Source organism: Penicillium waksmanii, assembly GCF_028829765.1.
Source record: "Penicillium waksmanii strain IBT 27052 chromosome Unknown utg000004l:1.0-5674109.0:1.0-5678898.0, whole genome shotgun sequence".
NCBI lineage: Eukaryota > Fungi > Ascomycota > Eurotiomycetes > Eurotiales > Aspergillaceae > Penicillium > Penicillium waksmanii.
In genome coordinates, this window is record NW_026643251.1 from 3,188,750 (window position 1) to 3,201,140 (window position 12,391).

Here is a 12,391-nt window from a genome sequence, read left to right on the forward strand (position 1 = left end):
AAGGTACCTGGCCGAGTGTATTTTTTGAGTACTTATATATTAGAACCAGACATATTACGTGATAACTATGCATACCATACATTTTATATACCAATATAGCAGTGAAAGGCAGGAACCATTGAAAACCATGAAACCATAAAAAATGGCAGGGAACGGATGTACACTGTACGAGGAGACTGCAGAAACTGGCAGAGATGGTGGGACACCCCCCCCCCCCCCTTTCCTCTCCAAGTATCCGGTACACCGCTTCCCCCCCCCCCACCGTCGAGGAACCGAACAAAGTACTGCGTACTGGGTACTCCGTTTACCACCACCGGAACTTCTCCCTAGACCCGGTTTAGTCCTGGTTTAGGGCCATCGCCAATCTTCACTGGCCCATAGGAGCGGAGTTCCGGATCCACTCGCCTCCACCAAACAGGAGCCTCTCCTAACCAACAGGAGCCCACCTCCATCTCCAGGGCAGAATTTCGGTGGGAGTTTGTACCAAACCTTGAAGAACACGTATTAATTTAATTCCCTTTTAATGTTGTATATTTTTCGGGGTCCCTTTACTCATCCTCATCCTAATGGTGGGAGAGGAAATCCTAATTTGTCACCTTCCCCCATGAGCAGATGACCTCATCACCTTTATTATTGTATACCTCCTGGCGCACACTTTCCTTTGTCCACGTAGGTAACTAGACCCTACATACATACTCTCCAGACTCAATACTCAGTTTACCTCTATGGATCGCCTCGATACTTACCCTAAAGCTGGTCACATGTATTTTTGACCGCATCTTTATTGGCGCTTCTTCATGGCGGTATGGGGAAAGCGCCTCGTCCTCCGCCTCTCAGGGGAGGGGGGTCCCATGCAATGTCGATCGAGCCGCAACTGGTGGATATGACGCCATATCACTGGCTCCGATCATTGACACGGGTCTTGATAGTCCCCCTTGGGGGGACCTCCATTCGCCCATGGCCTGGTGTGGCAAACAAGGGCAAGGGATGAACACGGCAACCGCGGTGAGTGAGTTGACTGTGTTGGTTTTCTTGGTTCGGACGCCTCCGCGGGATATGTATATACAGTACAAAAACTCGAGAAAGAGGAACCTCTGTAATCTCCCATGCAGAAAATGGAGCTGGAAATCGAATTTTGTTGGATCCAAATCTTTAGAAGGACGATCCTTACGCCCGCCCCGTGGAGCCATGGAGTTCATTTCCGAATCACATTCCCTCGGTTCAAGTACATAGACACTAAATAGCACTGTAGAATCCGAAGCAAAGGAGGGTCCTACAAAGTTATCTACGAATACATATCTGAAAGATCCCAAATGATGGGGTGTAGTATACGTACTGTATCTATATCATGATGCAGTACCAGCTCACTCCCTTTTTTCTCGCAGTCGTGAGCTTTATTACCCACATTACTGGACCTCAACCCGTCATTTGAACCAATCCGAAGTCATTGACCGCTTGGACAGACGATCCATTCCCGTGGATTCGACAGTTTGACTGCTATTTGACGGATCGGAACCCTACTAAAAGGAGGTGAAACCAGGCAGGGCCATCATCATGTCGATCTCTCAGGAATGCAACGGCTGAAAGCATCTCTTGTGGCTGTACGGAGTATAGCCTCGCTTGTGGTAATCGTGCCCACAAGCGGCACAGAATCATCAATAGCTATTACTCCCTATGCTGCGATAGCTGTGTCAGGAATCAATGGTGGTGTCAGCATGTACGTACAAAGCACTCTGCAGTGCAACTGCTGCTACGAGTAGTCCTGCTGTACTGTGTCGCGCTACGCTCGCCAGTTGGGCATCAAGTCAATCCTGGGACACCCTCCCAGGTACCCGGACCCGACATTGTCACCCATGGGTTCCACGTCCCGGCAGTGGCTTGTCGGAGAAGACTTTTGAATCAAAACTGCCGACGCCACTCCATCACTTGCGCACGAGTTTTCCGGGGATCGCATTCCGCTGCACGTTGAAACGCCAGCTCAGTGCATGGAGCATTGTTGAATGACGGCAACTGAGATGGTGCTGAAACCCGACCCCTTCGAGTCTTCCTAGCCCATCTCTGGATGTAATCTGCGACTAGTAGTGCTAGGCCGAGCTGGCGGGTTCCCAATGTGACCGATCGGATAATTCCCAACCTCCACCGGTGAAGACCTTGCTTCGACTCGGAGACATCGCGCAGTATGGCAGGTACACCACCGCCGCATGTACAGTCCTCGACCCCTCCACTGCGCAGAAGATGTAGAACCAGTGGTATTCGTTCCTGGATCCCCGCAGAGTCAGATGGGACGCTCAGACCTTGGCCGTGTGACTGCACCGGTCCACCAACGCGAGCTGTACGTTTAGCTCACAAAATGTAGCCACCGGATGGTATACAGAAGTGTGCATTACCGCCGTAGAATGGAAGAGAGCCTCGAGGTGGTGAGATCCGGGGCAAGTGAGACAAAATGAGGCGATTGCCACGTAATTCGGCAGAGGCGGACCCTCGGGATGTTCTTTTTTCCTTCTTTTTTTCTTTCTTTTAATTTCTTTTAATTTCTTCTTTCTTTTCTTGAGATAGTGCCCTCAGTGCCTCAATGAGGGGTCGCTGATCTACACGCCTTTTAGCTGATTTACCTGACCCCTCCACCGTCCCATTCGGAGGCTTTTCCCCGTACGAACATGTTTCATCTTACAAGGAGGGGCAGAGAGGGGGCAAGCTAACAGGAAGTTTCCAACGCTAAGCTGCGGATGGCGCGCGAGCTTTGGGTTAGTGTGAGTGGGTTTCGTGTCCGCTGTGTTCAATTAGTCGCTTTTTTTCTTTCTCACTGCCGCGGGATATTACCAGATTAGAGAACCAATCATAGGGCTCATATTTGGAGGGTATCGATAGTAAAGTTCCCTCTCAGCTTTGGCCTTTGGTGGGACGTCCCTTAGGGTGGGTGCTAGAGAACAGAAACTTCTCTCTCGGAGTATCCTCGCCACAACTACAGGACCTTGTCCGAGACTATGTGTCTTGTATGGAGTACTATAGAATCGGTTCGAGTTGCCGGAGTTTTTCTTAGGCCGCACAGCTTAGAAGTGGAGCATGTCGTGCTTGTCAAAAGCATCTTAGTCTCTTACTGTAGTCTGTTCCATGGTGAGAGGTCACAGCGGTCACAGCTGCAGGTCCCCCCACCATCCATAGCACTGAGGCATGCTACCCATCACGAGAGGCCGTGATCGTGTTGTCGTGGAACTTGCCTTGTTTTTTTTTTTTTCCAGTCGTATTGTCAAAGAGCTGTGGGAGCCTGCTTAGGATAAGATCCAAAATTACCAAAGGGTACTTAATATGTACACATAAAAAACATGGATAGTATGCATTTATGTACATACATAGCCAACTCAAACCTTGATAAATTGCCTACGAGTATAGTTCTGTACACCCTGCATCCCATGCTAGCCCCAGGCATCCTATCCCACCTACTAGTTAACTAGTAGCAATCTCCAAAAAAGGATTTCACGCCAATCTGATAGTTCCTGGAGTCTACCGTATCACTTGATCTCACTTGACCGACCAGTGAGCTAGTCAAAGTGACAACGAACAGCTTATGCTTGTAGAACCACCCAACTCAAGTACAACGGGGCTGCAGTCATCATCTCCCAGTTCCGATCAAGAGGCTCCTCGCCCGGTGTCATACCAACTTCTGTTGGATAGCCCCGAACAACTGCGGATCAGTATCGATCCACATGTGTCGATCTATCGATCTACATAGCAATCCGGTTTTCAGATCCATACATTTCTTGTTTCGCGCTGGTTGCCTCTCTTTGTGGAGCGATTGGCTCCGCAAGACGATCCGGAGGATTATCGCAGACTAAGTGGGTTAGAGCCGAGGTCTTGTCCCATGCACGGGCGGATGGGAAAGGCGAGGGTCAATTGTTCAAGCATTGGTCGATTTGGTACCATGTTAAGGTATATTTTGTTGATGGTAAGGGTTCCATGGTAAGGTAGCTACGGAAACTACCATCAGAGACATCTACATGAATCGATGTCTATAGATTGCTAATTGGCTCCAGAATAGCTCTCAAGACTAGTACTAGCTAGTAGTATATCTTGTGGACTCGGCCGTGTCCTTCTGCAGGAAACCAAGTCCTCTATCATCATTCCTGACAGCAGAGACCAGATATTGAATGCCTAGTATGAATTCGTTTCCCGATGGATCCGAGCCCATCTCACAGTGCATTTCTGTCGGGATTGACGTCTTTCGATCGAAACTTGAAATGATGGATTAAACTTGAAGCTTGTCCATGATATAGTAGAATAGATCGTACTAGCCTCCTTCCCCCCACCAATCTGCCAGTGCCAGTGGCTTTACCTCCGAGTCGGCAAGGGAACGGAGTATATATACTAGTCGATTGCAGAAAGATAATAAGTCTGAAGAACCGTAATGAATTTTACAGCCTAACTCCAAAAACCAATGATGATAATGATAAAAAAATACCCAATTCCCAAACACCAAACCGAGAATGATACCGTTGCGGTTCATAAAAGGACAGAGGTCTGCCACTGATACAGAGCCCTCAGCACTGCAATTCCACCAGACTGTGTCTCAACTGTGCGACCCCGTCCACGATCGTTGAAGTCCCGCGGCACGCCGTCAAAGGTAGAGGCATCAGTCTCAAACTCGACATTGCGGTAGTCCACAGCCCCAGCCGGCAAAGTACTACTATTTACAGTCTCCGCAGAGACAACGGAGGGTGGCTGCTGGAATTCAATTCCCCACCATGTACCGAATTTCCCATCGTCATCGCGAGTGATCAGTGCAGCGCGAGCATTGTGTTCGATCCAGGGCCCGTAAGTACGGCAACGTTTGAGATGACGGGTGTAGACATTCTCCCAGCTCTCGTCCGCAATCGGCTGGCGTTTCTCAGCCGCTAGGAAGCGCTCTTCTTGTGGGCGGAGTGGCCGACAGAACTCAGCCAAGTGGTGGAAGAAAATTCCCTTGAAGGTCTGTCCGTTTTGGGAGCAGCTGGAGTATGAGTCGCACGCTTCTTCCAGCACACCGCCACGTCCAAGGCCAGCCCATTTCTTTGAAGATGTTTGCGGCCAACCCGTAGCACGGAGAACCTTGTGGACAAGCTCATGGCCGTCGCGAAGGTAGCTCTGGTCACCTGTTCCAATCCAGAGTCCTCTCAGCCCGCTGAGAACGACTCCTTGGTTGTAGGTGTATACCATTTTGTTGAGCTCGTCACACTTGCCCGTTCCTGGATCGGATGCACTTCGCCAGCCGCTGATATGAAACCCGTCTGCATATAGCCCACCGGCCCCCGTCATGTTGGAGTTCTTGAGCCACGCATAAGCATCGACTGCTGCCTTGAGGTGGGCAGGGTTGTGTGGATAGGTTCCATTGGCTTGCGCGTTGGCAATGAACGGGGAGTCAATGGGGTCCCCTGGAAAGTATAGGTACATGGCAATGCTTGCCGATATATAAAGCTCGTTCGTAATGGCGTTTTTATAGGGGATCAAAACCGGGTTCCAAATCATCCCCCCCACCACAGAGAGTCTTGTCCCACCCGGCTGAGGCCAGCTCGTAGAAGATTCGTGCTCGATGTGCAGCTGGTTGCCGAAACTGAGTCCCATACCATGAATTTTCTGAAGCTGGGTCGGACGAGGGAAAGTGAAGATCCGTGTGCAGGTCCTGGAACTTGACATTTTCCAGCCAGTCTAGTACGACCCAAAGCATATCGTCGTAAGCCTGGTTTCTCAGACTGAAAGCATTCTCTCCAAAATAAAAGGTATTCATCTGGGTGAAGAATTGATTGACAGTGTTCTCGACTGCAAGGGCGACTGATTGGTGCGACTCTGTGGGGTCGACAACATCGAGCTTGGAGGAGGTATAAGACGACAAAGTGGCGACAACGTGGGTTCCCAACACCGCAGCGGTCCAGTCAATGCTGCTTGGCCAAGTTCCCATCCACATCACGAAGTAGTGGTCTTGCATACCACGTAGCGCGCTGAGAAGATCTTGCAGCGTCTCAGCGGGAGTCGCATTGCTGTCCCTGTGACTGGCATCATCTGAGAGATCATCGAGGGAGCTAGACAGGCTTTCTTCGACTGGCCGTGTCTCTGCAAGCGGTTTCTGGGGCGGGTACGCCAGCGCATTGGCCACGGCTGAAAGAGAAAGGAAGAATATCCACAGGATGGTATACAGAGAGTAGGAGGGCCCAGAAGGGGACTGAAATAAGGAGCGAGAAGCCATCCTTCCGGAGGATCAACTATCCGGATAGCAGAGCACCAGTCTCCTTCATGAGAATAGAAGCACACCAACTGCTTCTCACCCAAATGCAATCAATGGCAAGAATGAAAGGGTCTGGGTGGTTGCTCAGCCTCGGATGCGGGGGAGCCTTCCCAAAGTTGGGGTCCGCAGCTTAGTCATTGACCCACTCGTCCTTGGAGAAGAAAGTCCCGTTCAGCCACTGCCACTGGTTGGTCCATTTCGATCTTCAGGGCACGAGATCAGTGTGGTAAGAGCCCTGGGCGTACCGCAGGTAGCCACTCGGAGACATATTGTGCGCCACATCTGATGTCGTGTGATGTAGACTCGAAGGGATTAGATCAGGTCAATGCTACTTAGTGTGGAGAGAAGGTTACTACTAAGTAACTATAGACATTGTACATAGAATGGAACATCCACGAGCATGGGACCATGCAAATGGAATGCGAGACCCCGTTTTCAATGGTATGCTCATTAATACACAAGCATCCATACATTACAGTATCCTTGTCTCTCAATTCGGAACCATGGCTCCAGCAATTCATCTCGAAGCTCCCACCTTTAGTAGCGTAAACTCCCAGGCCAATCAATTGACAATAGGCAGGCTCTAGAATTTCTCATATGAAAGATCATCAGAGTGTCAAATGCAGTGGTAGAACTATATTTACAGATATCTACGAGATAGTGGCCCGAAGCCCTCAGTATTTTGGACACGGCTGGGGGGCCCATAATGAGGCAAGGCAACCTTCAATTTCATTATGCTGAAAGACATTTTTATGCCAAGTGGTCTTCGAAGACCAAGTTCCAAATTTCATTGACGTTCTTTATTCTGAAGCTAGATCAGCATCCGGGGGTGATAGATTATGTATGTAACGTGGAATCCTACCAGAGGAACAATGTATCAGGATGCCGGCCCGCAGCCCCCCCCAGGCTTTACTCCGTAATCTCTCAAGTGATATAAAGACGAGGAGAATATTTAGGAGCAGCCATAGAGGAGGCAGGAGCCGGCTTAAATGGAGGGTACTCGTACGGCGTCGTTCAGCAGAGTGTCGTTGGGCATGAGGTGAAGAGGTCGAGGGAAAAAGCGCTGCGGCGCAGAGGATGAAAACAAAGTACCCAGGTATCAAGCAAAAAAGGGGGCTATAATATGCATCCCCGTGAACATTTTATCGGTCGTATCAGTCCAGAAATTTAGCTCCGGTCGGCATCCGGGCTACGACTGCGGCCAGGGCTGCGGCTGCGGCTTCGACCCCGACCACCACCGCCACGGCCTCCCTTCTGTCCTCCCTTGTTCTTGCTAGCTGGTGGCGGACGGACGAAAGCGTAGTCAACTGAAAGGGTCTGATCGAGCAGCTTAGAGCCGTTGAGGGCCTTGATAGCCTCGCCGGCTTCGGGGGAGGGTTGCGTATTCAATCAAGGCGTATCCCTAGCACGAATCGTGTTAGCAAACATCCTCCTTTAAATATCAGCAGCGCAAAAAGTTGCAAAAGAGCAATCGGAAGCGCCTGCTGTAACGTATGGGCGTAAAAGATCGCAGTATGCGACCTACCTTGACATAACCTGTTCGTCGATCCAGGTTCAAACTGAAGTTCTTGATCTCGCCATGCTCTGCGAAGAGATCGGTGATATCCTCCTCGGAAGCTTCTTCGTGAATGTTCGACACGATCACAATCCATCCCTCAATACTGCGCACGGCAACTGCGCCTGATTGAGTTTGTGGCTCGAAGCCTTCAGACTGTGCGGGGGCATCGTCCTGGGCGACGGGAGGGTCAACTTCCATTTCATTCGACATTGTGGAGGTGTGGTGACAAGGTTCGGTGGTTCGCTGCGGTCTGAGAATGAATTGAGATATGTGGTTCAATGGGGGGCGGAAGGGCTGCGGTCTGACATTGAAGTTCGAACGCGGATGGGGAAAAGCTCTGGGCTCTCACTCTGCCCGTTTCGGCTAGCGCGGTGAGCTGCTAGTGGTCAATACCAGAACTAGAAAATTGTTAATTCATGAGCGATTGGTTGGTACTTTCTATGGCTTACTGGACTAGAATTGTACTTGATTTAACCATAATTAAGAGATTTGCACATATTACTTAGGTATATGGGTTGAAGGATAAGATGAATGGAGAACACTCGAAAAAAAAAATCACTCTAAGTAAAGTATGAAATTTGTATGACCAACAACGGCAAATGATAAGCCAGAAGAAGCATACTGACAACTTGAAGGTAAAATTTCATTAATTCGGTAATACTAGTATTCTTCATGTTGGCCTTGAGATTTCTCATCGCATGTGCCCAGGTGGCAGGAGCAAGACGACCCTAGATGGAAAGTAAGGTCGAGGTCAACCACATTGCAACCTAGGGAAACTTCAACAATTCAAGATTCACTCTTCTCCCAGGCACACATTTCCACTTCCATGATCCAGCCACTCTCATATTACGCCTTGACTGCCTGAACCAATGGATCCAAACCTCCAATCAGTCGAACTAGTCTCACACGATGAAGAATCGGGCGAGGTACGTCGACTTCACGGCAATGACTATGAGCTAGAAGCGACCTTCGACATTTTCAAAGGCAACTTTCGTCTCCTGGAAAAGGTTCGCAACCAAGAAGCCGGGCGAGAGACACGACACAAAGAAGCTATTTTCCTCAACCAGTCCAACAGCAGCTTCCTAAACCTGGAAGGATTGAACGACAATTCACTTCTCCTATCCTTTAGACCAAAACCAGCCATCAAAGCTGAATTGGCTAAGAAAATCAGACACTGTCAACAAAGTCACGACTTTATCCACCATACCGTTGACAGCCCGCTCTGCAAAGTTATCCTTGACCACAGCAGCGAGAATCGCATCTTTTACTTACGCGTCCCAGAGGATTGTCATCATGGCTGGAAAACAATTGCTCTCGTCCTCCTCACATACCGCAAGATTACACCGAAGACTTGGTACAGGATGGTGATCAGTAAGAGTCTTCTGGATGTTGCTGGCTTTGACTGGAGACACATCTGCCAAAATCTACAAAAGTGAATCGACTGTGCCGATGGGAAACAGGGACAAGAACAAGGAAAGAAGAAGATATGGAAACACAAGAGCAGGCAAGATTAATAGACGCTGGGAATACGGGACGGGACATCTATGGCGAGGTGAGAACAGTACAGGAACTGAACTGGGGTTAGGGATTGGGAGATTCGGTACAAGAATCGGTTCGGACCAATGGTTTCCATGCAAAGCTAGACTCGAGCTAGAAGGTAAAATTCTGAGAGCAAGATTTTACTTTGATGAATAAAAATGTCCAAAAAAGTTGATTAGATGGTCGTTGAACCGGTTTACTTTGAGCACATGCGAGAGAGTGGAGATGTGCATTCCCCAAATGGTTGTTAGAACTAGATGTTTATGTACGCTTTTCAAGAAAAAAAAACGTAGGGTAAAGGTAGTAGGAAATCGTTAAAGTACAGGGGTTATTTAAGGGGAAAAAGAAAAGAAATCGAAGGGCGCTGTTGCAGCTAACACCTCATATCGCAAGCTTATTTGCGGTTGTTGTTCCGCAAGGCAAGAATCTGCACCATGCGGACAAAGATGTTGATGAAGTCAAGCTCGAGGCTGACACTCTCGTTGACGACGTCGCGCTTCATGTAGCCACGCTCGGCCAGACGTGCGTGGTGCAGGATCTTCTGAACATCATAGAGAGTGAAACCACCGAAGACGGCAAGACCACCGTACAGCCAGACACGCTCAGACCACATCAGAGTACGAGCGGCAGTGGCGGGGAGAACCATAGGGGCAAGACCCGAGAGAGCGACAAGAACGACACCAGCGAGGAGAGGTCCACCGAGGTACAGGTACTTCTCTTGCTTGGCGGTGGCACCGACGAAAGCGATCGAGCCCATCATGCCGACAGTGTAGAGACCAGCGCGAGCGAGAATGGCGGGGTGCATGAACATCAGCGGGGACAGAAGAGCAGCCTGGGTCAGGTTGAACAGAGTCCAGCAGCCGTATTTCACAACGTAGCTGATGCAGCAGTTAGTAACATGATACCGAAGCTACAAAGAGGGAATATATTGATACTTACTTATCCGGGGAAGTGTAGAAAGTTCCGTACATCGAGCCAATGCTGCCGACCAGGCCGACACCCATCACGAGCCACGGGTTCATGGCCATGAGACGATAGGACCAGCCACTCATGTGCAGTGCGCGGGCAGCAACACCAATAATACCGATACCAAGACCAGTGTGCATGAAAGTCTCATTCAGGAAGCTTCGCTCGTAAGCGGGCATGCCGCCATCCTCGCGGGTCTCACGGTTGAAGATGAAGTTGGTTGCCAGGACGGTACCTCCAACGATGGCGGCACCATATATCAGCTTTTGAGAGAGGTTTCCAGACTGCGCGTTGTAGGTAGGCTGCATATATGTCCGGCGGAAGGCATTTTGGAAGGTCTGACGAGATTTGGTGAAGACTGAGGACTGGGCTCCGAAAGGCTTAGTTGCCTGGGCGGGCTTGAATGGAGAGCTGTGGATGAAACGAGCGGTGTTCGAGAGCTTCGGAACTTGGTGAAGTGCCGATGACACGGCGAACGGGCGCCGAAGGAAGAATGCCATAATGACGATGATGTCGTTGAGGGTGGAGAGAGGGGAGCAATTTATATGGGACTGACCGAGTGCATAAGTAATGCGATGCGGATTACTCACCGCGGATGCCGGCACCTCTTAAGTCCGAATCTTCCAGAACTGAAGAGGCACGTGATGAGGTGGGATATCAGCGCCGCCGGTTTTGAAGAGGATACAGATACGTCATGCTGGATCGTCGCAAGCGCTCTTTTTGAATATGGCGTCGTGTCTGGAAACCCTTGATATCCCTCATCTGCCCAAATCACTTTCGGTATACGTGGCACTGTATCGGGACGTCCAGAATGCCGCCTTCCTGAGACAGCAATTGCTTTCTGGCAACAAGGAATTCGAATATGCCTTTATTGATGCAAGCATGGTGCGCTGAGAAGCTTCATAAATTGTAATATGATGAGGAAATGGAGCGCTCATTCAGAATACTAGGTCTTCTCGAGAGCACATGCCACCGCAGCTATCTTTAGAGCTATCAATGACTACAAAAATGATCGGCTCAAGTCCCACAATGTGCACTCGGAGATTGTGTTCTCCTTGAATCCGGCGAACAATGTTTGTTCTACCATGACATTTCCATTTTTCGAAAGCAATTGACTCATTTCAATAGATTGCCGATTCATTTCGGAAGTTTGGTGTTGCCGACTCCACTAAGGACCTACTGGCCGTTAAAGTCTCTGTATCTCCGGAGATAACTCGTGACTCCGTCGCCGCGCATCTGGAAGCTTCTGTTCAAGGAACTCCTGTCACCTTTGATGACCAAACATTATCCGAGATTTCAGATGTCACCAGGATCAAGAAAATGTTCAAGCTTGGTGCTCTACCATCGCCAGGCGACAAGACCAGCGGCACCCAGGATACCAATGCCAAGCGCCAACTTGAGATGTCATTGGTAGGCGCAATTGCTCTGAGGGGCTCTTGAATGCGTCATTCAAGCTGCATATTGAATATGACTCAAGGACCAGGAATAATGAATTTCAAACAGAAATCGGTTTAGCTGGACCAGAATCTTCGAGGACTCCAGCGCCCAAATTTATTTTATATCGGACCAACAAGTGGCATTGGTCCTTCCAGACTTCGACCTTGGACTTTGAACAACCAAAAGATTGACGAAGATCCATTAATCTATGTTCCCAACGTTCTTAAGTAGAAACTTTTGAATGACTTTGGTCACTTTGACGGTGCAACGAGATCCATTGAATGCCCCCGTGGAACCACATAAGTGGCATGATACCATGAACCCAATAAAAATACAGTCAATACTATGAGCTACGCTGTCGATGATCTTTGGAAAAAAGCCTGATACCGTAGAGTGGCTCTACATTTAGTCCCTTACTGCCAAAGCATAAAGCACTGGCACAGGCTGAGGGATTGAGCAAACACACGTTATTGAATTACGCCATTCTACCTCGTAAACCAGAGGCAAACCATCCAAGCCCAGACCGATGATATACACAAAACAATCGAGCCTACCTCTAGATGCTTCTTGTCCTAGGGCTTTGGCTAAAGATGAACAAGATAAACGCATAACAACACCCGCAAGAGGCGCTAACGGGA

At 49.4% G+C, this 12,391-nt stretch overlaps 5 protein-coding genes across 5 annotated transcripts; 2 read left to right on the top strand and 3 right to left on the bottom strand.

Moving 5' to 3' along the window:
• Positions 1–4,497: 4,497 nt before the first annotated feature.
• N7481_003995 (putative glycosyl hydrolase) lies at positions 4,498–6,214 on the bottom strand (the record flags this gene model as incomplete). Its single annotated transcript, XM_057263214.1, has 2 exons — positions 4,498–5,405; positions 5,485–6,214. 2 exons carry the CDS (start codon positions 6,212–6,214, stop codon positions 4,498–4,500), a joined length of 1,638 nt encoding a protein of 545 aa, XP_057124875.1.
• A 1,206-nt stretch (positions 6,215–7,420) lies between these two features.
• Positions 7,421–8,021, bottom strand: N7481_003996 (RNA-binding domain-containing protein; the record flags this gene model as incomplete). Its single annotated transcript, XM_057263215.1, has 2 exons — positions 7,421–7,617; positions 7,775–8,021. 2 exons carry the CDS (start codon positions 8,019–8,021, stop codon positions 7,421–7,423), a joined length of 444 nt encoding a protein of 147 aa, XP_057124876.1.
• Positions 8,022–8,680: 659 nt separating this feature from the next.
• N7481_003997 (uncharacterized protein) lies at positions 8,681–9,247 on the top strand (the record flags this gene model as incomplete). Its single annotated transcript, XM_057263216.1, has 1 exon — positions 8,681–9,247. The coding sequence occupies one exon, from the start codon at positions 8,681–8,683 to the stop codon at positions 9,245–9,247; it is 567 nt and encodes a 188-aa protein (XP_057124877.1).
• A 497-nt stretch (positions 9,248–9,744) lies between these two features.
• On the bottom strand, positions 9,745–10,816 carry N7481_003998 (Bax Inhibitor family protein; the record flags this gene model as incomplete). The annotated part of the gene is made up of 2 exons (XM_057263217.1): positions 9,745–10,228; positions 10,290–10,816. The coding sequence occupies 2 exons, from the start codon at positions 10,814–10,816 to the stop codon at positions 9,745–9,747; spliced, it is 1,011 nt and encodes a 336-aa protein (XP_057124878.1).
• A 226-nt stretch (positions 10,817–11,042) lies between these two features.
• Positions 11,043–11,756, top strand: N7481_003999 (EKC/KEOPS complex subunit CGI121/TPRKB; the record flags this gene model as incomplete). Its single annotated transcript, XM_057263218.1, has 3 exons — positions 11,043–11,201; positions 11,267–11,389; positions 11,445–11,756. The coding sequence occupies 3 exons, from the start codon at positions 11,043–11,045 to the stop codon at positions 11,754–11,756; spliced, it is 594 nt and encodes a 197-aa protein (XP_057124879.1).
• Between the last annotated feature and the right edge of the window lie 635 nt (positions 11,757–12,391).